The 22991-nt window shown below is 47.0% G+C and overlaps 1 protein-coding gene across 2 annotated transcripts in view; it reads right to left on the reverse strand.

Annotated features, from left to right (window-relative positions):
• TNPO3 (transportin 3) overlaps positions 1-22991 on the reverse strand; it is a 1270791-nt gene that overhangs the window by 1056282 nt on the left and 191518 nt on the right. For both annotated transcript variants that reach the window (XM_086918869.1, XM_086918868.1), the window contains exon 4: positions 10920-11076. In XM_086918869.1, the coding sequence (XP_086774995.1) occupies positions 10920-11076 (157 nt within the window). The remainder of the gene's footprint in view (positions 1-10919; positions 11077-22991) is intronic.

The raw sequence follows: 22991 nt of genomic DNA on the forward strand, positions 1-22991 counted from the left end.
TGGCACCCCTGAAGCAGATAGGTTATGGGAGCGTGTTCCAGAGTGTAGGTGAGGGATAGAAAAAAGTGACCTCCTTGCCTAGCTCTTATGAACCTAGGCAGAATAGCTAGTCTTTGGCAAGAGGACCGTATTGTGCGAGCAGGAAAATAGGGCTGAATCAGTTGACTAAGGAATACAAGGCCAGAGATGGCAACGTCCCAGAAAACCACACATAGGGCTCTAAATTTAACAAGAGCTCTATAGTGAGCCAGTGGAGGGTAGGCAGACGGGTGAAAAGTCAAGAGATGAAGAAGACTGACAGCTACATTCTGCACCACATGCAGGCACCTGATGAAGACTGAAGCTCACAAGTACAAAACATCCCAGTAGTCCAGGAACGAGATAATCGCCTACACAATAGTGTGGTCAGGGAGGGTCTGGAGTATCTTTACGAGGCTTATGGGAAGCCCAAAACAGCTACCAGAGAGGTTTATGAGCTGGATATCCAAGGTAAGTATCATTCAGCCAGAAACCCAAATTCTGTACTGCCAGTTCTGGCAGGGAGAAAATTCGGAGGTAATTGGGCCACTAAGTCAGGGTATAAAGAAAGGTCCGATTCCCTACCACCAACAGCTGTTGCTGCCACTGAGCTTCAGGCAGTTATGTCCCATTCATCTTGCCACTGCTGAAAGTGTATGTTTGTGGGTTTTTTCAACTGGACATCTAACGTAGGCTTCCACGCAGAGGGAACTGAAGCAGTGGAAATAGATAGGATCAACAGTTAAGACATAACCGGACAGATGGCAGACATGATTTTTAAAATAAGAGGCGAAACAAGTCGCATGGGGAACCAGATTTGACCATGTTAGCAAGAGCTGGTAGATCATGCGGTAAGATGAAGCAGAAAGTCTAACACAAATCCTTATGAAAATCAAAACTTATGTCAACAGCAGTATCAAGGATAATCTAAATTTCAGTGAGATCATTAAAGAGGTCATTTAAAATGTAATGAGTGACGTCTGGCGTAATGTCAAAAGAAATGCTACTACAGTGGCAAAAAATGTAGTAAAGTTTATACAACCATAACTGGTACATTAGAGTAGTTTTTACGTTTTGTAACCATAACTTCACTTAGTTTTTTTGTTTTGTTTTTTAAACTAAGTTAAGGTGTTCAAACCAGAGCTAACCATAACTTCACTTCAACTTTTCTTCTTGTGAAATTGTATTCACATATAGATGCAGATGCACAGACTAATATTCTACTCATTACCACTGTGTAATATGGGGTGGGGCTTCACGGTCACATGGGTATCTGGAATTGTAGATTCGTTTCTTGGCAGAGCAAAAAAAAAAACTAACCACCCTCTTCCCCGTAAGTCCAGTGGATATGAAGAAAATAAGCAAAAATGAAGTTTGTCGGCTTGCCCAGTCTGAACAAGCTTAAGTTAACCCTTTACCATGCTTTCCTATTTCAAGATCCTCATCACAATTCACCATAAAGAGGCTGAAAAAGTGCCACTTAGATTAGAGCAGTATAGGAGGGTTAATTATTCAAAGGGAGAGGAATTTAACTGAAAGTAAAAGGAAAGAGTTTGCAGCTTGCTTTTTAGTGTTCAGCTCCAAAAATTATAACTATTTAAGCCTGGCTTACAGATCATCTTCGCAGTCTCGCTAACCTCAAGCAAACAATATCATTAAAAAAAATACATACAAGAATACATGCATAAGGAGGAGTTTGGGAGTGTTCTTATCATTCATTTAATATTTCAAGTGTAATTCACATTTTGTTCCAGCCAGCATCACAGGGAAATGGGCCAGCTCACTTCAACCATTAGCTATCCTCCATTGTGAGTGACGGTATATTTTACCAAATTACATGTGCACATTCATGTAAAAGGAATGGCATTTCAGTATATGGGAGGGTGGGTCAAAACTTTACTTTGCCAATGCTTTTTCATTTATTTTTTTGGAAAAACTTTATTGTGCAAAAACATCATTACAGATACGGGCCTACAACCACAGGGGCCGGCCGCTAGAGTATGTAGATCAATTACTTGGCGTCAAGAAGCAGCGGCTGATCCCCAGTGGTCCAGCAGAAGTACAGGATACATTTTCGGCACCTCAGGAGGTAGGCAGGATATAAATATTTTAAATTTTTAGAGAAAGAACAAAGAAAAAAAAACTCAAGGCGAGAAACATTTTAGAAGATGTCGATCTCTGGTGAGGGAGACCTGCCATACCAGATAGAGAATCAGGAGGACAATGGAGATGACCAGGGGGGGGGGGGGGGGTGGGGGGGGAGGCAGTGGGGGATGTCAGGACAATCAGCAAAGGAGTACAATATTCTAGGAACCTCATGGTCAGGGGGACAGAGAAATGTCCGGAGTGTCTGCAAAGGGGGGGCGTACAGATATTCCCTCTGTAGGTGTTCCACTGGCCCCAAATCCTACTCCACGCCCTAGGCTTGCCCTAGCCAAGTATACCGTCTTCTCTCTAAACATGCACCAGTCCATGTTCTCATTCCATACTGACACGGTGGGAGGCCGTAGGGAACCCTAAAGCTGCGCAATATCCCTTTTGGCAATCATGTTCCCGAGTGCCGCCCACTGGGCCTGGGCAACGTTGTAGTCATTCGGCTCCCACACATTCAACAAACATCTATGAGCCTCAGGCAGCAGAGCGACCCCAGTGACACACTCCATTACAGCACGCGGTGCCAATATGCCGCGATCTCACGGCACTCCCAAAGGATATGAAGGAAGGTGGCACTCATTCCACATCCACGCCTACACAACCCATCCGAGGAAAAACCCATAGCAACCAAACGAGGACCCGTTACATACACACGGTGAAGAATTTTGAGCTGGACAAAACTGAGACGGGCAGGAATGGCGACCTCTTTCGGGGAGGATAGTGCGTACTGCCAGTCCTCGTCATCCAATTCCAACCCGTCTCCGGTCCAGGCCTCCCTAAGACGCACAAGGAGATCCGCCCGATTGTTGATTAATTTCTTATAAATCAAGGAAATCGTACTATCGGGCAGATGACCATCAAGTATACGGTCCTCGAGCGGGGAAGATTCAGGGAGAGTGGTACCGGCCGTGAAGACCGACAACAAAGCGTGACGAACCTGTGCATATCTGAAAAACTCCCTCTCACTCAACTCATACTCACTCTGAAGCACCGCAAAGGATTTGACCGCACCTTTCACCCAGAGATCACCCACTCTGCTAATACCAATCGTATCCCAGTTCTCAAAACCTTTCGTTGTCCAGAGGCAGCCCAATCTTTCCGAAGCAAACAAAGGGGTCGCTCGCGTCAGTCGATCATTCCATCCCATGGCCACATTGGCATCCTTCCACACACGCACTGCAATCTTAGTGGGTCCCGTTAGGTTCCTCCCCGCCGTCCGAGAGTAGAGCGCTCTGTTGAAGTCACCACCAGGCAACAGATATTTATCCATCTCAAAAGCCGGATTTGGATCGGGTGCATACGTGGCATGGTTGATGGCGGACAACTGGGAGGCCCAATAATACCTCCTGATGTCCGGGAGCGCGATGCCCCCGTCATACCAGGGTAGTTAGTTTTGCGAGAGCGATGCGTGCGCGACCGTCCCAAACAAGCCTCCTCTGTAAACCTTCCACCTACCGAAAGTAGGTCGCCGGAATAATATCAAAAGAGTTCTGAAGTGCGTAGAGGAATCGGGGCAGGGACATCATTTTAAATAGTGCCGCTCGACCAAGTGGCGACAATGGCAGTCTACGCCACCGAGCCACGTCCAACTTCAATCGACGGAGAGGAGGAAGGAGATTATGTTCGTAGCGGACAGCCGGGTCCAACGATACGTAGACCCCCCAAGTACTTGAAACCGGATTGTGAAATTTGAATGGGAAACCTATTCGGCAAGGGAGGAAGGCCGCCGGAGATGACATACACACACGATTTAGACCAATTAATGATCAAACCGGAGTTTTTGCTGAAAGAAGTGAGGACGTCAAATAGGACGTTAAGGGATTCGCGAGGGGAAGTGAGGTACAAGAGAATATCGTCGGCATACAACAAAACCCGGTCTTCGAAATCGGGGGCCCACTGAATGCCCTTTATTGATGGTTCAAATCTGAGCCAGGCCGCAAGCGGTTCTAGGGCACGAGCAAAGAGCAGGGGGGACAGCGGACACCCCTGCCTAGTACCCCTCCCAAAAGCGAAAAACTGGGACACCATATCATTGACAACAACCTGAGCCAGCGGATCCTTATATAAAAGTCTCACCCAACTGATAAATCCCGCACCGAAACCGAACTTCTCCAGAGTGGCCCAAAGATATGACCACTCTATCGTGTCAAAGGCCATCGTGGCGTCCAAGGAAGCCAAGATGGCCGGCTCGGACAGAAACTCCGCCCTAGCAAGAACGCCATGTAAGTGCTGCAAATTAAGAGCAGTGTTCCGGTGCGGAATGAAACCAGATTGATCCGGATGGATCAGGTCACAAATGACAGTGAGTAGACGATTAGCAAGGAGCTTGGCGAGAATCTTCGGCTCCGCATTCAGTAGGGAGATAGGCCTGTATGAGGCACAACGGTCACGAGGCTTGCCCTCCTTGGGAATTACAACTATAGTAGCCAGACGCTGGTCACAAGGGAGGGAGCCAAGATCACGCGACTCCATAAACATATCACGAAGATAAGGTGCGACTTTATCCGGGCGCAACTTATACAATTCAATAGGCAAGCCATTTGGGCCCATAGCTTTGCCAGAACAGAGGGAACGGATCGCAGTCGCAATCTCGTCCACCGACAACGATGCCTCCATACACTCCTGATCCTCTTCAGACAGGCTGGGCAGCGCGATGTCCCTCAGCAATAAACGAGAGTCGTCCTCATCTCTGTCGGACACAGGGGAGTAGACCGCACGAAAATAGTCAGCAAAACATTCCACAATCTCGCCAGGGTCAGTCACATTCACACCGTCAGAATTCTGAATCACAGGGACCACACGATTCGCTCTCTCCTTATCGAGTCAGGCAATCAATTTACCTGCCTTATCACCAACATCATACAGTCTACCTTGCTGTTCCCTGTACATTGTCTTGGCAGCATCCGTAACAAGGGATTTATAATCAAACTGTTTCAAGCTAAGGGCGTGGAGTCTATCCTGGGTGACACCAAAGTCTAGATCAGCCTCTAACTCTAGTATTTCGGCCTCCAAACTCACGACCTCCCCATTCCTAGCTTTCTTGGTCTCAGCTATTAAAGACTGGGCCTGTCCGCGAATAACAGTTTTGAAGGCTTCCCACAGGGACACTGAAGACAAAACAGACCCCTCATTCTCCAGGAAATAGTGGTCGAGCGACTTTATGAGGCTGGTACGGGTCTTGGGGTTGCGCAGATGCCAAGGATTGATAGGGGTGACCCACGGCGTGCAGCCCGTATCGAAAATAAGCCACACAGGAGAGTGATCCAAAATGCCCCGGGCCAAGTGGCTAACCTCCCCAACGTAGGAGGACTGGACAGCGGGCGTTAGGAAGTAATCTAGCCTGGAGAGACTCCCATGAGCCCCGGAGTGAAAGGTGTACTGACGTTGCGTCGGATGCATTAACCTCCAGCAATCCACCAGACCAAAGGTGTCCAAGAAGCCACCGAGCCATAATTGGGAAGCGGGAAGGTCCCTGGGGGGGTGGCGGTCCAAATCGCCGGACAGTACAGAATTATAGTCCCCACCCATAAGGAGAGGACTGTCAGGGAGCTCGAGCATCATCCGACCAACATCCGAGAAAGTAGAGGTCTGGAGGCCTGGGGGTACATATATCGTGACTAAAGAAAGAGTCTTACCCTCCTACCTACCGGTGAGGGCGGCGTAAGGCCCTCTGTCGTCAAGGATGACATTATCAATCTCCAGAGGGAGGGAAGACCGAACCAGAATACCAACCCCTCTAGAACCAGTGGTGAACCCGGAGTGTGCAACCAATCGGTAACCCCACCTATTCATAGCATGACACACATTACCGACCAACACACATTACCGATCAAATGCGTCTCTTGCAGGAGTACCACATCGGGGGACAAACAACGCAAATATTGCAGTACAACACCCCGTTTTATACGATCCCCAATCCATTGACGTTCTCGAAATCCTCCAGCCGATGGGACATCAGGTCATTGGCCGAGTTCAAATTGCCAAGTTCGGTCTGGAGTTCCGACACATCGGCCGTGAGGCTAGAAGTCTTCAAATCCAGTGACTTCACTTTCTCGTTAGTTTTGGACAGGTCGGCCCTGATCAGAGTGACGTCAATGGCGACCGTGTCGATTTTACAAGCCAGAGCCTCATATTGCTGGCCGATGGTCTCCCTCATGCCGGTGATGGCGCCCATAATGTCCTGCAGGGACAAGTCAACAGGAGCAGAAGGGTCTTCTCTGGCGTCCTCCGGGGTACGGCTGGAAAGCCCGGGGGATCCTTTGGCTTGAGTGTACTGGTCCATAACGGTTGTCTGGACCGGTCCCCCACGAAGAGGAGTCTTGGTCTTCCGCTTCTCTGCATCACCCCTGCCCGCCATGCTGGAAGATGCGCCCCGGAGGGGCCCGCACGACTTTGTGAAAATGGCCGCCGGCGGGCCGGGCACCAAACAGACCACAAGAGCCGACTCGTACGGCCAAGAGAAAATCACAGTTTGACCCAAAAGAGTTAATGAGGAAGCAGTACCGACACTAAATGGAGGCTGGATTGGTCCCCAGCCAGGCGAAACGGTCTCTCAATCAGACCCTGCCAGGATCCGGAAACTAAACCGAAAGTGGAGGTACTGCCACCAAGGAGATCCCACTGCCGTTGTTATTCAACTTCGTCCCGGATCCACAAGTCGCCAAGCCCCCGGCACAGCCTCCAGGTGGGCCTCAAAAGTTCAAAGTGCTGTCATTTCGGTTACCCAAATCCGATTTCAATTCTGAAAAGAGTTATGGACTCAGTCGAGGTTCATCTTCGAAAGTCCGTCCAAGAAATCAGGATATCAACAGGATAAATTGCGAGGAGTGGCGAGGGTCCGGGGAGCCCTGTGCTCACGCGACCATCTTGGATGCGCGCTAAGCTCCTCCCCCCGCTTTTTCATTCTTAATACTTTTTTTAAATGAGATACTTTTTTTAAATGAGATATGCACTAAATCTAAAAAGGGTTTCTTCACCTGCTTAAAGTACATCGACATGCTAGAAAGCACCCATTATAATTATAGCAAATTTACCTTTTCTGCGTGGTTACCTCATAATTTTTGCTTTTCCTGAGCCTTATATTGTTTTCTGGCTATAGAACTGTGTGCAATTTTACCCTGCTAACCAGTGGTAAAGGGCCCGTGCTCCCTCATTTAACTTAGTCTAATTAAGACCACTTGAGACACAGCAGCAGGTAGGAACAGCACCTTCATTGCTTCTATTACATCACTGCCAGCTCACTCCGCAAATCAACAATAACACTCAACTGCCTATGACACGCTACACAATTTAGAGCCATGAAACCTGAACCTCATGCTTCACCAACACCCATAACACATGCACCTTCCTCATTCAACACTCAAAAGACGGCAACTCTACACCACTCTTCATAACCTTGCATCTCCCCGAATTTCGCACAAGAATATCTTCCAAAAAGTCTCCACAGCACATACTCTATCTCAACCAGTCTATCCACCACCCACACACACACCCCCAAAAGAATGTCTTAGCACACTGAAGGAGGATAACAAAGCCCACAAATACACTATCCACCCGCTACAGTAACATCATCACCAACAGCACACCTCCTACAACTTCAAAGGACAATACACACTCTCCAGCAGGACAAAACCACACCACCTTCAAATCACATACTTTAAACTGCATACTAATAACAATATCTAATGTTTAGGAAAAGTTACTTACTTGCAATCACAGTTTTGCTCTGTAGGAATCGTAATAAAAAAACTAGTTGTATCTTGTGCAGGAACCAGAACACTTCAATATATAACAAGCATTGGAAATGCAATAGGTCTCGCACCATTAGAGTTAGTGCTTTTAGAATTGTTTATGGGTTTTTTTTGTAAATGTTTAGCATTTTTGTTTCCTGTAGCCAATGCTAAAGTATTACAAATAAAAAAAAGCCATAAACATTTCTAAAAGCTCTAACTGAAATGGTCTGAGAACTATTGCACTGTGTGAGGGTGAGGGTGAGGGTGAGGGTGAGTGAGGGTGAGTGAGGGTGAGTGAGGGTGAGTGAGGGTGAGTGAGGGTGAGTGAGGGTGAGTGAGGGTGAGTGAGGGTGAGTGAGGGTGAGTGAGGGTGAGTGAGGGTGAGTGAGGGTGAGTGAGGGTGAGTGAGGGTGAGTGAGGGAGGGTGAGGGAGGGTGAGGGAGGGAGGGTGAGGGAGGGTGAGGGAGGGTGAGTGAGGGTGAGGGAGGGTGAGTGAGGGTGAGTGAGGGTGAGTGCAGAACCACCACAGCAGAATTGTTGCGAGACACAGCAAGATTACCTATTGTAAGTGGCCCTCCATTGCGCAAGCCTAAATCAACAAAAGCCCAATTACGACAAACAAGGAATAATCGCTTCAAAAGTTGCATGCATGATGTGCATATCATATCATCTCCAAATATATAGGAACACATATCATATTGAAAGGAACAGGCACCGTTGAGACATTAACATATGCGGCACAACTAAAAACGGGACCAAGCCCCATCGCATAAAAAAGTGCAGGAATGGTGTAGATGCAGTACTAACTCCTGGTTAAATGACAAATGGCCCATTGATGGGGGCAAGCACAGTTGACCTATAAACATAAGTGTCACTGTGTGTGGTGCCTCTATAGCAGTACAGTAACGTACACTATGTAAGACTTGATGATGTAAGTCACTAAGTGTCAACAGCGCAAAAAGGTGATGGGACGCACAGAGTGATGTGCACTACGTGACGCAACAATGGATGACTAAAAGTAAAACCACAGACGGATAAAACGTGAAAAAAGTGCACACTATAAAAATGGAAACACCTGGAAAGCATAACAAGAGTCCTACACTTAGAGGGGTCTATGTCAATAAAATGGTTCCAAAGAGGCAAATGCGGGTTAGCCGGCAACGTCGACTCAGTTAACTCCATTGCAAGCGTTCCGCGGAACGTGCCATTCAAGCATGCACATCCTATATTAGCAAAATGAAGCACTAACAGTACTAGCAAAGTTATGTAACTAAATGGCTCATGAACATGAGACGACTCACTTGGCTAAATAGAACCGGGCCGGGAGCACAGGTCATCCAACCATCACGCATAAAATAGTGCCTCTCATTATAAAAAAGATTACCTTTAAGGAGCTAAACGTTTGAAACTCGGCATGGTCACCGGCATATCTGAAGCGAAAGCGGAGGCGCCATTATTTAAAAGCACGCACAACGCTGCGTCGACGGGTCACACGTGCTTTAGAGGATAACAAACACGGAGAAAGGACAACGCGGAAAGGTGAAAAGAGCTAAAGGGGCCGGCCATCTTGTCGTTCCGAAAGCTCACCATACGTTGCTTAGATTCATGGTATAAATGACGTGTTAGTAAACACAAACAAGACGGAGGGAAGAGAGGGGAGGGGGGAGGAGAAATGCGACACGGCGGGAAGGGGAGGGGGCGGAGCGGGTTAAATTAAACAAACAGAGGGGAGGGGGGAGGAGAAATGCGACACGGCGGGAAGGGGAGGGGGCGGAGTGCGGCTGAGGGAACTGATGTGCACGCGCTTTTAAGCTCAATGCGCATGCGCATTGAGCTTAAAAGTCACGGGCACTGCAAGGAATCGCCACGATTCCTTGCAAGTTGGGATAAAGAGTGGATAAGTCCCAATACTCTCGCTTGCTCGATGCGCATGCGCATCGACAGGCGAGACCTAAAAATATAACTATGGCCACTGAAAACTTGAAACATTGCCTTTTCTGGATAATTATTGATAGAAGTTGTACAACATGGTTAAGTTTCTCCAGAATTCTATTGCTGATGCCTAGCTTGAGGAATCCTCTAATTTCGGTCACATTTTGAACTTGAAAGAGCAGAATTCCTGAATGGCTTGATCTCTGGTTTCCCGTTGTTATTGGCCTCATTTTCGATTGGTTAACATTTGAAAATGGAGAAATGTAACCTATGTCAGCGCCGATTTATTAGGTCTGGATTTAAAAATGCATATGATTTTACACGTAGTTATTGAAAAACGTTCTAGAGTCCCTCATACGGGGTAGGCTATTCTAATGTTTCTGACCTGAAATTAAGAACCTAGCATGCAGTTTAATGCTATTTTGTTACATTAAATAAAAAAATTGGGGGGAAATCCTGGGATGGAGTCTTGTAGCGCTCCATGCATAGCGCACAGGTGAAATGAGTCTACATTCATATTATAAAATGTCCCTCTTTCTTTTAGATCACTCCTTCCCTCGACTTGTGGTGTTTTGTTTCCTACTGTAGATTAATGTCACCACATGCTTATGCAACTATTACTAAAACAATGTCATGTTTAAACCAACCAGATGAATGTATCATTAATTTAAAAATGTAAATAAACATGATACATTTTATAGTAAATACTTAAACAAGTTAACTTAACATTTTTCGAATGATGTATAAAAAAATGTTCATACTATTCCGATTTTTGATCTTTTATTAACTTACACCTTAAGAATAACTTAAATATTGCATTTCACACACACTCAGTTCTATGTAGTTGCTCTCTTGTTGACAGCACTTCCTTATTGCACTGCATCATATTATCCATGTCCGCACAGTTAAGAGAACCCCTACCACATTCCGCACCTGATGATGATAAAAATTTATAATGCGCAGAACAATAACCCGCAGGTATCAAGGCGCCTAACAATACACCTAACAACCTTTCAAGCACCATATAACGAAAATTGAAAATCAGAAGTTTAACATCGAAGTAAAAGGAGCAGAACAACTCACAAGAAGAGAGACTACAGTGCTTGAAGAGATGGCCAGGTCTTCTATGATCTCAGTCCGCCTGTTTGCACCAATGCGCAAGGATCTGCTATGCACCTCCTCAGGTAGGACTGTGAGGATTTCCAGAAGGAATGGAAGGGAGGTCTCATCATTACTGTACCTGATAGGGTGCAAAGAGAATTTTATAGGACGTCACAGAAACGACATTACAAACAGCATAAAACTCATTGCAAGTTTGTTCCCTTCAATTTTCTTGTCATAAAACAAAGGTTGACGGAGCAGTCTATTCAAAATGACAGCATCATTGCAGAAGTGGTAGCATACAATATCTAAAATTCTTTTTTAATTTGAAAGATTAGCAGATGTTCCAAACAGTGATTTTTTGGTTTTCAAACAAAAGCCCCTATTAAAAAAGTATACTAGATATGCAATGGCACAAGCAATATACAGATGGGTCTGTCTCTTCCCCCAAAACTAAAGTTTTTAAAAAAACGATTTTCCCTTTCCGTGATTTTGCCTGTGGTTGTTACAGTTTAAAATTGAAGTTTTAACCTGCCTGTGATTGGATGTTTTATCAACTGTTTTGTGTTTTAACTTGTGTTTTTTCCTGCCCATGATTGCTTCCATTTCACATATTGAATCGTGGGATTTGCATTCCAAACTCTGTAGTTTTTCTCGCTCATTGCTGATGACTTTCAGTTCTCCCTTTAAATTTCTCTTTTTATCTGTGCTAAGACCTGTATGTTAAAACAGTGCACCCCCAGCCACCATTTTGTGTTCACAAGCCAGTGAAACCAACCCCCTGCATCTCCCTAGCAACAGGGATATTCTACTTCAGAGGGTGCTTCTGTGAACTGTTTAAACTTTGTTTACTAGGGACTGTGCACTTCGTTTTTGGCCAGTAAAGGGAGTAAAGTTTTATTCAAATAGTATTGTTAGATTTCAAGTTGTTGAAGCCCTTACCTGCTGAAGTCCAAAGTCTGGATTGAGCCTGTCTGTCTCCTAGGAGATTATGAACAGGAAAAGCAGCTTCCAACTCCCTGGCCAGCAAACCTTGTTTGAGGTCGCTGGGACCTTATATGGTCGGATATTGTTTGTTACATCTGTACACTGATTGGTGGTTGTAGCTGATGTTTCTATTGGATTAGGGTTAGTGTCCTCATTGGTGGTGTATTTGAGTGTTCGGATTGGTTTCTGAGTCTGTGATTCAATCAATGTAGGGTTGAGGCTAGGATTAGGATTTCTATTGGAAGTAGGGACTAGGGTTTCCTATGTTATTGGTTGTTGGGACCAGGGCTATACTTAATTGGAAGTAGCGATTAGGGCTTCTGGTGTGATTGGTTGCTGGACTGGTTGTGGGACTAAGAGAAGGGATAGGCTTTCTATTGGAAGTAGGGACAAGGGCTTCCTGTGCAATTGGTTGCTTGGACTTGGGGTTGGACTACTGGTAGGGCTAGGGCCTCTATTGTACGTAGGATTTAGGGATTTTGAACTGATTGGGTGCTTGGAACTAGGGATAAGATGGCTGAAAGGTCCTGGTCTGCTATTGGTTCTAGATTTTTAGGGCTAGTGTTCCCATTGGCTGACTGGGTCACCTGATTACTAGGGCTATAAAAGGCCAGGCTTAGGGCGTCTCAGCCCGGGCGGAGAGGACAAGGGCAGAGAGGACAAGGGCAGAGAGGACAAGGGCAGAGAGGACAAGGGCAGAGAGGACAAGGGCAGAGAGGACAAGGGCAGTTGCCGGTTTGAGCCTGTTCGAGACTGGCCAGGGCCAGAAATGCTGCCCAATATACATATCTCCATTATGCATCTATATGCTTTCAATGTACTTATGGATCTATATATTTATCACTTTTTTCTAATTTAGCATTTCCAATGCACTTCCGTATTTCTCAGCCTATACTTTGCTCAATATATCCTCTACATCCACTCTCATTTAACCCCATACCACTACTACGATCCCCAAAATAACTCTCCTACTCTACCCCTCCTTGCATCATCTTACACCTCTTTTACTATACCGATGCCCCAAAACAAACCTTTCTAAACTCTTCCCTCTTTTCTAGCCCTCCCCAACCCTTCTCGATCCAAGTAACTGACTAACATATCCACCACTAAAATTACTTTCATGTTTCACCATACTAATTCAACACTAATCCTGATGGGTTCCAGAGCAGCGTGCAACTTGCGCTTCAAAGAACGCAGCTTCGGTATCTGACATGGGCTCTGACCTTGCTGGACAGCGCGGCGGAGATTACCATCATTCGAGAGGCGCTGTGTCCACTACTGAAGGTGACAGCGACTGACACATTTGTTGTTGTTGAAACAGCAGACACAAGAGTGGCTCCCCTTGACAGACTTTATGAAATAGTCCTTGTGATTGAAGGGGACATAGAACGTACCATAAAAGGGGTATTTTGGGAAGATCGGACAACTACTTATGACATTTTGTTGGAGGAGGTCGACTGGCCCCCACCGTTTATCTTGGCCGCTCCGCAAGGGGAGGAGGGGATCCTCCCCGCTTTCGCGGACACTGTGCCAAAGGAGCAGGCACTGCAGTTTGCAGAAGATTGGGCTAAGGCGCTTGCGCCGGCGTTGTACTGTACTCATTGACGATGGGACAAATTATCCCCTCGACATGAGATCCCTTTGCGGTCCATGCCACAGCCACAACCCCAATACCCCTTACGGTGTGAGGCGAAAACCTAGGTAGCCAAGATCCTTTAACAATTGAAATATCAAGGTCTAATTGAAACGTCTGTGTCTCCGATGAATAACCCACTTTTTACTGTGACCAAGCCCGATGCTCGTACCTTTTGGTATTGGATTACCGCCACTTAAACTCACATTGTCGTACGTGTGCAGTGCAGAATACTCACAGCTCTGCACTATAGGATAGTCTTGTGCGGAAAAGGTTCAAGACCACACTTGACATTTCCAATGGCTTCTTTGCTCATAACTTGGACCCTTTTAGTAGTGAGTGGACGAGTTTTACCTGTGGCAGCAAACAACTGCAGTTTCTTCGTTTGCCGATGGGCTACAAGCTCAGACCAGAAGTTTTTGCTGCCCGTGTAGTCTCTCTGCTTGAGAGACTCGACGCTGATGCATGTTCGTACATGGATGACATTCATCTCACGGACGACGAGTTATGGCCGCATCTGTGCCGTGTTGACCGCATAATTTGCAGTTTTGCGTACTTTGGCTATAAATTCAACTTTGCAAAATCACACATTGCAGAGTAAACAGTGTTGTTCCTGGGCTACGAACTCAACAATGAAGGTAGAGCCTCGGCTCCTCACTTCTCGGAGAAATGTGCACTTTTGCGAGCTCCCACAACGCTGAAGATACTACAATCCTTACTGGGCTTTTTGAATTTCGGCCGTACATACATTCCGGGAATTGCCCAGCGTATCAAGCCGCTTTATGCGTTGATACAACCTACTTTTTCTAAATCTTGCTGGCTGCCTGAACATTCAGCCGTCTAGCAATCTTTGCAGGCTGACTTATCTAAGTTCTTGTCGATTCGTGATAACCACACAAACCTGGTAATAAGAATTGTGCCAGGGGCGGTGGGTTTCACATACCTCACTTTTAATGAGGAGGACACAGTTCCTATTGCTTACAAGTCACATCTGTACACTTCAGCTGAGTTGCGGTTTTCCACTGTGGAAAAAGTTGACAGCAGTGCAAATGGCGATACTTAAGGAACGTGCACTAACGCAGGGAAAACGAATTGTGGTTGTTACTCAGTATCTTGCCTTGGAGGCAGTGACGAGGGCCAGTGTACCAAATTCCAAGGCTTTGCACCCTCGGTGGATACAATGGGCTACATCCTTGACATCCCCGGATGTAACAAATAGTTTCTTACCTGTCGGTGTAGTTTTGCAGCTTGATGATCTTTCTGCATTCACTATGCTGTGCATTATTCTGTGGCCTTGTGGTTGGGTCCGGATTCGTAGTCTTTTTTGTTTTTTTTTCTTTTTCGTAGCCCAGGTGGGCGTCAACGTCCCACCTTTGGTGCATTTCCGGTGACGTCGGCACGCTTCCTGCGGAAGCTCCCACTCCTGGGCGCCATCTTCGGATTCTTTTTTCTCGTGTTCGTCTTGTTACCGAAGTTATGGCAATGTTCAACTAAAGTATTTTCACCGCTTTAATCTTTAAGGCTTCTTTTCCAAGTATTGTCTTTGTTTCAACCAACTTATCTCTCCAGCCTCATCTTTCTGACTGAGGTGGGTGGGTTCGCTAGTGAATCCAGAAAGATCATCAAGCTGCAAAACTACACAGACAGGTAAGAAACTATTCGTTTTGCAGCGTGAATCTTTCTGGATTCACTATGCTGTGCATAGACTTTGTAGCGGTTTCTCATGTTTGTGGCGGCTGGGTGGAAGATGAGCGTTGGTTATTGAATATGGGTTGAAGCACCCTTTTTCCCGACTTGTGCTTCCTAGTTCATCAGTATATCCACACAGTAGTGCTTCGTGAACGTGTGCACTGAAGCCCATGTTGCCGCCAGGCATATGTCCTGAATTGGTGTATTAGCTAGGAAAGCTATTGTAGCTCCTTTTTTCCTGGTAGAGTGGGCAGGTGTCCCCTCTGTTAGTTCCTGCCCTGCCTGCTTGTGGCAGAACTGTATTGTTTGGGCGATCCATCGCGCAATTGTTCCTTTAGTTACTTGTTTCCCGATGAAACGGTTAGCGAAGGACAAAGAACTGCTTTTCCTGTGTTCCTTCGTTCTCTCAATGTAGTGCATGATGCCCGTCTGGCGTCCAGAGTGTGCAGTGCCCTTTCAGCTCTTGTTGCCGTTTTTTGGAAGAAACTCGGTATCTGTATAGTTTGATTCAAGTGGGACCTTGACACCACCTTTGGAATGAAGTATGGGTCCTTTCTCATCACCACCCTATCGCTGTGTATCTGTATGTAGGGTTCCTGTAGTGTTAGTGCCCGCAGTTCACTCACTCTGCGCAGTGAAGTGATTGCTACCAGGAAAGCTGTTTTCATGGTCAGCATTTCTAGGGAGGCCTTGTGAATCAGTTCGAAAGGTTCCTTCATGAGTTCCGTTAGGACTAGGTTAAGGTTCCATACAGGTGGTGGCACCCTCTTTGGCGGTGCGATCCTCTTTGCTCCCTCCAGGAATCTCTTAACGACCTGTGATGTGAAGAAACTCTTGCATGTTCCTCCTCTCGTGTAAGCGACTATCACTGCCAAGTGAACCCTCAGTGAGGATGAGCTCAGATTTTTGTCGAGCAGGTGCGTGAGGTACTTTAGCACTGTTGAGTCATTTTTCATCTTATTGTGTAGCTTTTCCCTCCTGCACCACAGTGTAAATCTCTTCCATTTCGCTACGTAGCACTTCCGTGTGCTGGGTCTTCGTACCTCCCGAAGTACCCTTAGGATGCTTTCTGGCAGTTTCAGATGCACAAACTCTATGTCCTCAGGAGCCACGCTACGAGGCTCATGCTCTCTGGCTACGGGTGCAGCACTTCTCCGTTTTGCATGGAGAGTAGGTCCTTTCTTCTCCCGAATCTGTGGGGTGCACTCTGTGTTATCTCCATGATCTGCGAGTACCATGTCTGCCTGGCCCACTGTGGTGCCACCAGTATCAGGGTCATGTTGCTCGCTCTGCACTTGCTGAGTACCTTGTGTATCAGCGGTATCGGGGGAAAAGCGTAAGCAAATGTCCTGGACCAGTCTATCCATAGGGCATTCCCCAGGGAGCCCTCCCCGGGCTGTCTGGATGCAAAGTTTTGGCATTTTGCATTATGGCGGGTTGCAAATAGGTCTACTGACGGTGTCCCCCACCTGTCGAAGAGCCTTCTCGTCTCTTGTGCATTGAGTTCCCACTCGTGGGATGCCGATGTCTGTCTGCTGAGCCAGTCTGCTTCTACATTGTCCTTTCCTGGTAGATGTATGGCTAGCAGGTCTATCTTGAGTGGGAGGGCCCATCTCCATATCTCCTGCGCTAGTTCGAAAGCGGGGCTGATTGTGTCCCCCCCTGCTTGTTGTTGTAAAACATCGCTTGTGTTGTCTGTCTGGATCAACACTCTGGTTGTACAGTTTTGTTTGGAAGGCCCTTATGGCTAGGAAAACTGTCTTCAACTCCAGGTAATTGATGTGTCTGACCGCATCTGCTGGTGTCCACAGGCCTCTTACTTTGAGTTTCTCCATGTGTGCGCCCCATCCCCTCTGGGACGCGTATGTGGTAATGGTCACTGTTGGCGTTGGTTGCGTCAGAGGCTTCCCCCTTGTTATGTTCCCCAAGTTCCACCATGCCATCTCTTTCTGCACTGCGTACGTTACAACCACTAGATCCTCCCAACGACCTGTAGCTTGTGACCATTGCTCCTGTAGCCATTCCTGTAAAGGTCTCATGTGGAGCCATACGTTTGGCACTAGGTGTATGCATGATGCCATCATGCCCATGATTTTGCTCTCTGTCCTCACTGTCCAAGCTTGCCCCTTCTGGTATAGCTGCGTCTCCCTCACGAGCGCTATCGTTCTCTTCTCGCTGCGGGAACACCTTGCTCTGTAAGGTGTCGATCTGTGCTCCCAGTAAGATTTTTATTTGTTCTGGTTCCAGGGAGGATTTTCCCCAGTGGATGGAAAATCCTAGGTTCATCAGTGTGCTGGTCACTCTGTGTGTGCTGCTTGCACGTTTTGTATGAGCTTGCTTTGATCAGCCAGTCGTCCAGGTAAGGGTACACACGTATCCCTTTCCTTCGTAGGTGTGCTGCGACTGTTGCGAGGCACTTTGTGAAAACCCTTGGTGCCGATTTGAGCCCGAACGCCAGGGTTGTGAACTGGTAGTGGTCTTCTCCGATGATGAATCTGAGGTTATGTTTGTGGCCCCTGTTCATTGGGACGTGCAGGTAGGCATCTTTTAGGTCTATGGTGACAATGAAGTCCCCGCCTTGCAATTGAGGAAGTACCTCTTGTAGGGAGGTCATCTTGAACCTTTGCGTTCTTACGAACTTGTTTAAGAATCTTAGGTCCAGGATGGGTCTCATAGTTTCATCCACCTTTGGTACCAGGAAGTAAGTGGAGTATACGCCCTTGTTCCTTTCCCTGTAAGGTACTGGCTCTATGGCTTGTTTTTGCAGGAGCTCCTTTGCTTCCTCCTGAAGGAGCTCTAGGTCTTTCCTTGCTAGTGGCCGTCTTTTTGGTTTCCTGTCCTTTGGCTTTCCCTCCAACTCTATGCACTACCCGTACTGTATGATGTTGAGTACCCATTTGTCTGATGTTATACTCTTCCACTTCCTGAAGAAGGGTTTCAGTCTTCCTCCCACTGGTCTTACATATACGGAGGTGTCTAGTTCGTGTAACTCCTGTCCCATGTGTTTTTGCTCCAGCCTGGGAGTTTTTGCTCGGGTGGGCACATGGAGTTTTATTAAGTCACTTAGAGGTGGGCTGCTGTCCCCCTCTTGTGTCCACGTCCATTCCCCTTCCCGCGAAAGGAATGGCCTCTTGGTTGGTACTGCCAAGACTGCTTTAGCTTCCCATGCTGTGTCTGGGTGTCCGCTTGGTGGGCTTGTTGGAACGCCTGGTGTGATGTTCCTGGCTGGTTTCCTCCCCTCAGGTCTTCGTGACGGGATGCCCCTTTTAGTACCTCTGAATTGCAATGCCCCCATGGATCTTGCAGTCTCGTTATCCTTCTTCAGTTGGCGGAGTTTCTCGTCAACTGGGGCCCCGAACAGCGTTTCTCCGTTGAACGGTGTGTTGAGGTTGCTGTGCTGCACTTCTGGCTTGAAGCCCGAAATTCTGAGCCAGGCTTGCCTTCTCTGCATTTTGGCCGCGTTGGTCTGCATCGAATGGACCAGCCGCTCTTTTCGGCCCCGAGCAGACTTTCGTCGTCGAAGGTTTCGGTGCCGAGCTGGCTCTCGGGTCCTTCGGTGACGCTGAAGGGCCCTTCGGGTCCTTTTCCCTCGGCGTCGTGCGCTCCTCGGGGGCGATTTTCGACGTCTTTTGCTGTTCTCCAGCTCTCGGCGCCTGGGAGTCCTTCTCAGAAGTTCCGCTGTGCCTTGGTGTAGCCGCGGACTCGGAGGTTTTCGGCGTCGGCGCTCGAGGGTTTGCCCTCAATTTTTCGAGACTCTGGGTCTCTTGGTGCCCTAGGGGCCGTAGAGTCTCCTACTTTCTTTGGAGTCTTCGTAATATCGGTCTCTATGACCATGTAGCAGTCTTGTTCGGTGGCGGCGTTGTCCTCCTCGTGTGATGATAGCCCCAGGTCTCGAAGGGACGGTGGCTGTCCCTTGCCCTGCATGGTGGCGTTGGCTATCCTCTGTCTCTTTCACACTCGAAGAGTCTTCGGCATGAAGGCGGAGCAGGCGTTGCAGTCCTCGCTCTTGTGGTCGACCGGTAGGCAAAGGTTGCAGACCGGGTGCTGGTCCTTCTGCGCGTACTTGTGGTGGCAGTTACAGCAGAATTTGAATGGAGTGTTGTCCATCTCATGTGTTCAGGGGGCCCCCTGAGCTAGCATTCTCCGATGGACGTCGAAGTTCTTGAAGTTCTTCTTCCCCTTCGTCGTCCTCTTTGACGATGTAGTCTCCTGTAGTCTTCTCAATCTCTTTTCTTGTAAAAGTGCGTATTTTTCTTCTTTCTCCAAAAATGTCTGGAGCCCTTTCGGGAACGATCCAGACCCAACCGCGGAAAAAAGAATCTGAAGATGGAGCCCAGGAGTGGGAGCTTCCGCAGGAAGCGTGCCGACGTCACCGGAAATACACAAAAGGTGGGACGTCGACGCCCACCTGGGCTACGAAAAAAAAAAGGACTATGAATCCGGACCCAACCACAAGACCAGGGAATAATGCACAGCATAGTGAATCCAGAAAGATTCACACTGCAAAACATTAGTTTTAGATTCCTCTTTGCAGACTCAGGAGTTTTTGCAGTATGAGTTTGTTCATCCTGCTCATTTGACTAAGCGCCCACTGGAGGATTGTCGTTGCATCATTTACACTGATGGAAGTGCTCAAGCGGCTACGGGTTCTAGACACGCGTATTCCGAGGCTTGTGCAATTGTGGTTGGTAGATTGTGAATTCAAGTCCGATGTCGTGCATACACAGAATTTAGGGGACTGTACCGCCCAATTAGCAGAACTACGTGCGCTGATGCTTGCATTGGAGTACGCGGACCCCAGTGTGACTACTCTTATTGTGAGTGATTCTTACTACTGTGTACAGTCTTTCAATGACAATCTACCCTTTTGGACTCAAAATGATTTTCGTGACTCCAAAGGTCGCACAATAAAACAAAATGATCTGGGTTCGAGTGTCGGAACTTAAAGAAAGTCTCCCACTCATTTTTGTAATTCTTACTCTGGGTCATCAGCGCGTGGGAGTTCACGCTGTTGGCAACAGTCTCGCAGACGAGGATGCGAAGACAGCAGTAGCAACATTTGCAGTGGCAGCGGTTACAAGTTCCAAAAGTAAGATTGATGATGACATCTTGGCAGCTATTGCCGCGACTGAGAAGGGAGATAATTATCCAAAGGGTTTCCCTTCAAAGTACTTTTATCACTTAAGTCCCGCTAAAGTTCCTTATGTGAGAATTAACGACGTTGGTGACAGACTGATTCCCAACGCGGACCGCAGACAAGCTTTGATTACAGCAGCCCATGCGGGATGGCTTTGGCGCATGCTGGCGTGTCAGCTACTGTATCTCTACTCCAGCAACTGTATTGGTGGCGGGGTTTGTACAAACAGACGTGTGTTTCGGTCCTTCAATGTGGCATTTATCCGCAAATTAAACCTTCTGCTGCACGCCTACCCCAAACTCAGTTGTACAGATCCAATAAGCCACTTGCGTGTGTTTATTTGATCACTGCGATCCTTTCTCCTCCGATACTGCGTATAAGTACATCTTAATAGCAGTTTACTCTTGCACGCACTTTGTGTGGCTGTGGCCTCCAAGGAGCACTGATGCCAGAACTGTCATAAGAGATTTGCGTGTCTTTGTGGGAATTTTTGCATGTGGTACCTTCCATTCGGACCAGGGTCCAACGTTCGCCACAAGGATGCCATGGGTTCATTAGGGGTCCAAGTCAAATTTTCGTCTCCATACAGGCCTGAGGGCAATAGTGTTGTGGGGCGGATCAACCGTGACTTAAAGCAATCATTGACAGCGAAGGTGTTAGGTGCTGGCAGAGAATGGCTCACCCACTTGCATAGCGTACAATGTGCACTTAATAATCTCCATAGAAGGTCTTCGAGTGGGCTGACCCCATACGAAATGCTCTTTGGCATCAAGATGTTTGTTCCGGACCTTGACAGTCTAGACATGGCGGCGGGAGCCGCATCCTTTGACGTAGACGAACATCCTAATGTTTTACAGAATCTACAAAAGACGAGAGACAGTCTTGCAGAGGAACACTTGCCCTCCACGTCTGAAGCTGTGTTGCAGATTCCGGTAGTCGGCTGGCTACCCCAGGTTGGAGAACTGGTCCGAGAGAAGATGGACAACAAGAAGGAATGTGGTCCTTCCTATCGTGCTCCAGTTGCCGTGCTTGGTGTGCAGGGTACAAGAACAGTCGTTTTACCTCCTCTTCCTGGAGGAAAGGGGAACAGGTACATTTCAATTGACCATGTCAACCCACACATGGTGGCCGATACTGTATAGTATGACGACTGCGGTTTCGTGTGAGACACTGTTTTGGCCCCGGATCCTGCCATAGGGCCTGATGTTGCCATTGAAATGAGTCCACTTACGAATCCTATAGTGAATCTACCGGCTAGTGATCCTCTTAATGACACTGAATATACCTATCCAACTGACTTGTCTATGCCCGATTTGGAGACCCGTGTGGCTAATCAATCCCGTTTTTTATTTTACACTGGCTCATCCACATTGAAGGCCCTTCAAAAGTTTCGATTTTTGCTACCTGGTTTAAAAAAAATGTTTGATTCCCCCTTGGATTTACATTTGGCTGGTGCTGATTGCAACTTTTTGGTTCATGTCCACAGGATTTTTGGTATATTTTTTTGTTTCATCAATGGACACTATGTTGAAGAAAGAACGTCAATTCGAGTGATTGATGGAACTTTGACTCCCCACTCCTCTTCGCACATCATAAAAAGGAACCAGACTTATGTTAACATAACTGCTTGGCCCGTTTTAGATGGGATTGTATGGGATGCTGTGAAGTTCCAGATTCATGGTCCCACAGAGGTTATTAATGTTCCCAATGTACTCCGTGTTTCTATGGGGGATGTGGTTAAACAAAATGTTAGCTCTGATGATTGGGATGTTAAAGCTGTGGAGGCTTTATTTACTGATTTGAAATATTATGCTGCCTTTGATGCTGAAGATTTGTAGAGTCTGCGAATTATGGTGATTTGTACTGTTATCAACATTTTGGCAATCACTTTCTGCATAAGACTAGCTCATTTAGGAGTATGGTTAATTTCACACAGTGGGAACATTTTCCTGCACCAGTGGAAGGCAGCTCCAAAATGTTCCTGAAAAAGTTTTCCTTTTTTTTACTGATTTTGATCAATCCAACCCCAACGCATTTTATTTTAAATTGACTGGCGAGTTATTTTCCAAGGTTAGACTTACCCACACCAAATTACTTTATTCGAAGTCCGTTATTGACCAGTTGTCTGTTGGGGGCTACGAACTGTGGAGAGATACTATTGATCTTAAATCTGTTTGGGGTTCTAAAAGTTGGCAAGTGCAAGGCATTGAGGCTTTGCATCGTGCATGTCTCATCCCAAACCATATGTTGTTTCTGAATTATGCTATTTCACAGACAACATGCTTTGGATTGGCTACTTCTAAAAAATTGAATGCTCCTTATTTTCCTGATTTGGGTAAATACCCACATTTGAATAATTTTACCACTACACCCGTGAGTGAAATTCAGGCAATGTTTTTTTAATTCCTCCTTTAATGATCCAGCATTAATCCAGAGGGCTGGTTGCTATGGCAAAAAAGTGCAAATTTCTGCCAGCACCGGTTTCTGGGTCTGGACCCCGGCTTTAAGGCAGTTAGAGTAGATCCCCATTTTCCAACTCACCATTCAGTCACCACCTATTCTGTTGGCAAATTACCAGAGCTGGCTCAGACATTCATCCTTATCGTCT

This window comes from Lissotriton vulgaris, chromosome 1_1 (genome assembly GCF_964263255.1).
Source record: "Lissotriton vulgaris chromosome 1_1, aLisVul1.2, whole genome shotgun sequence".
Taxonomy (NCBI): Eukaryota; Metazoa; Chordata; class Amphibia; order Caudata; family Salamandridae; genus Lissotriton; species Lissotriton vulgaris.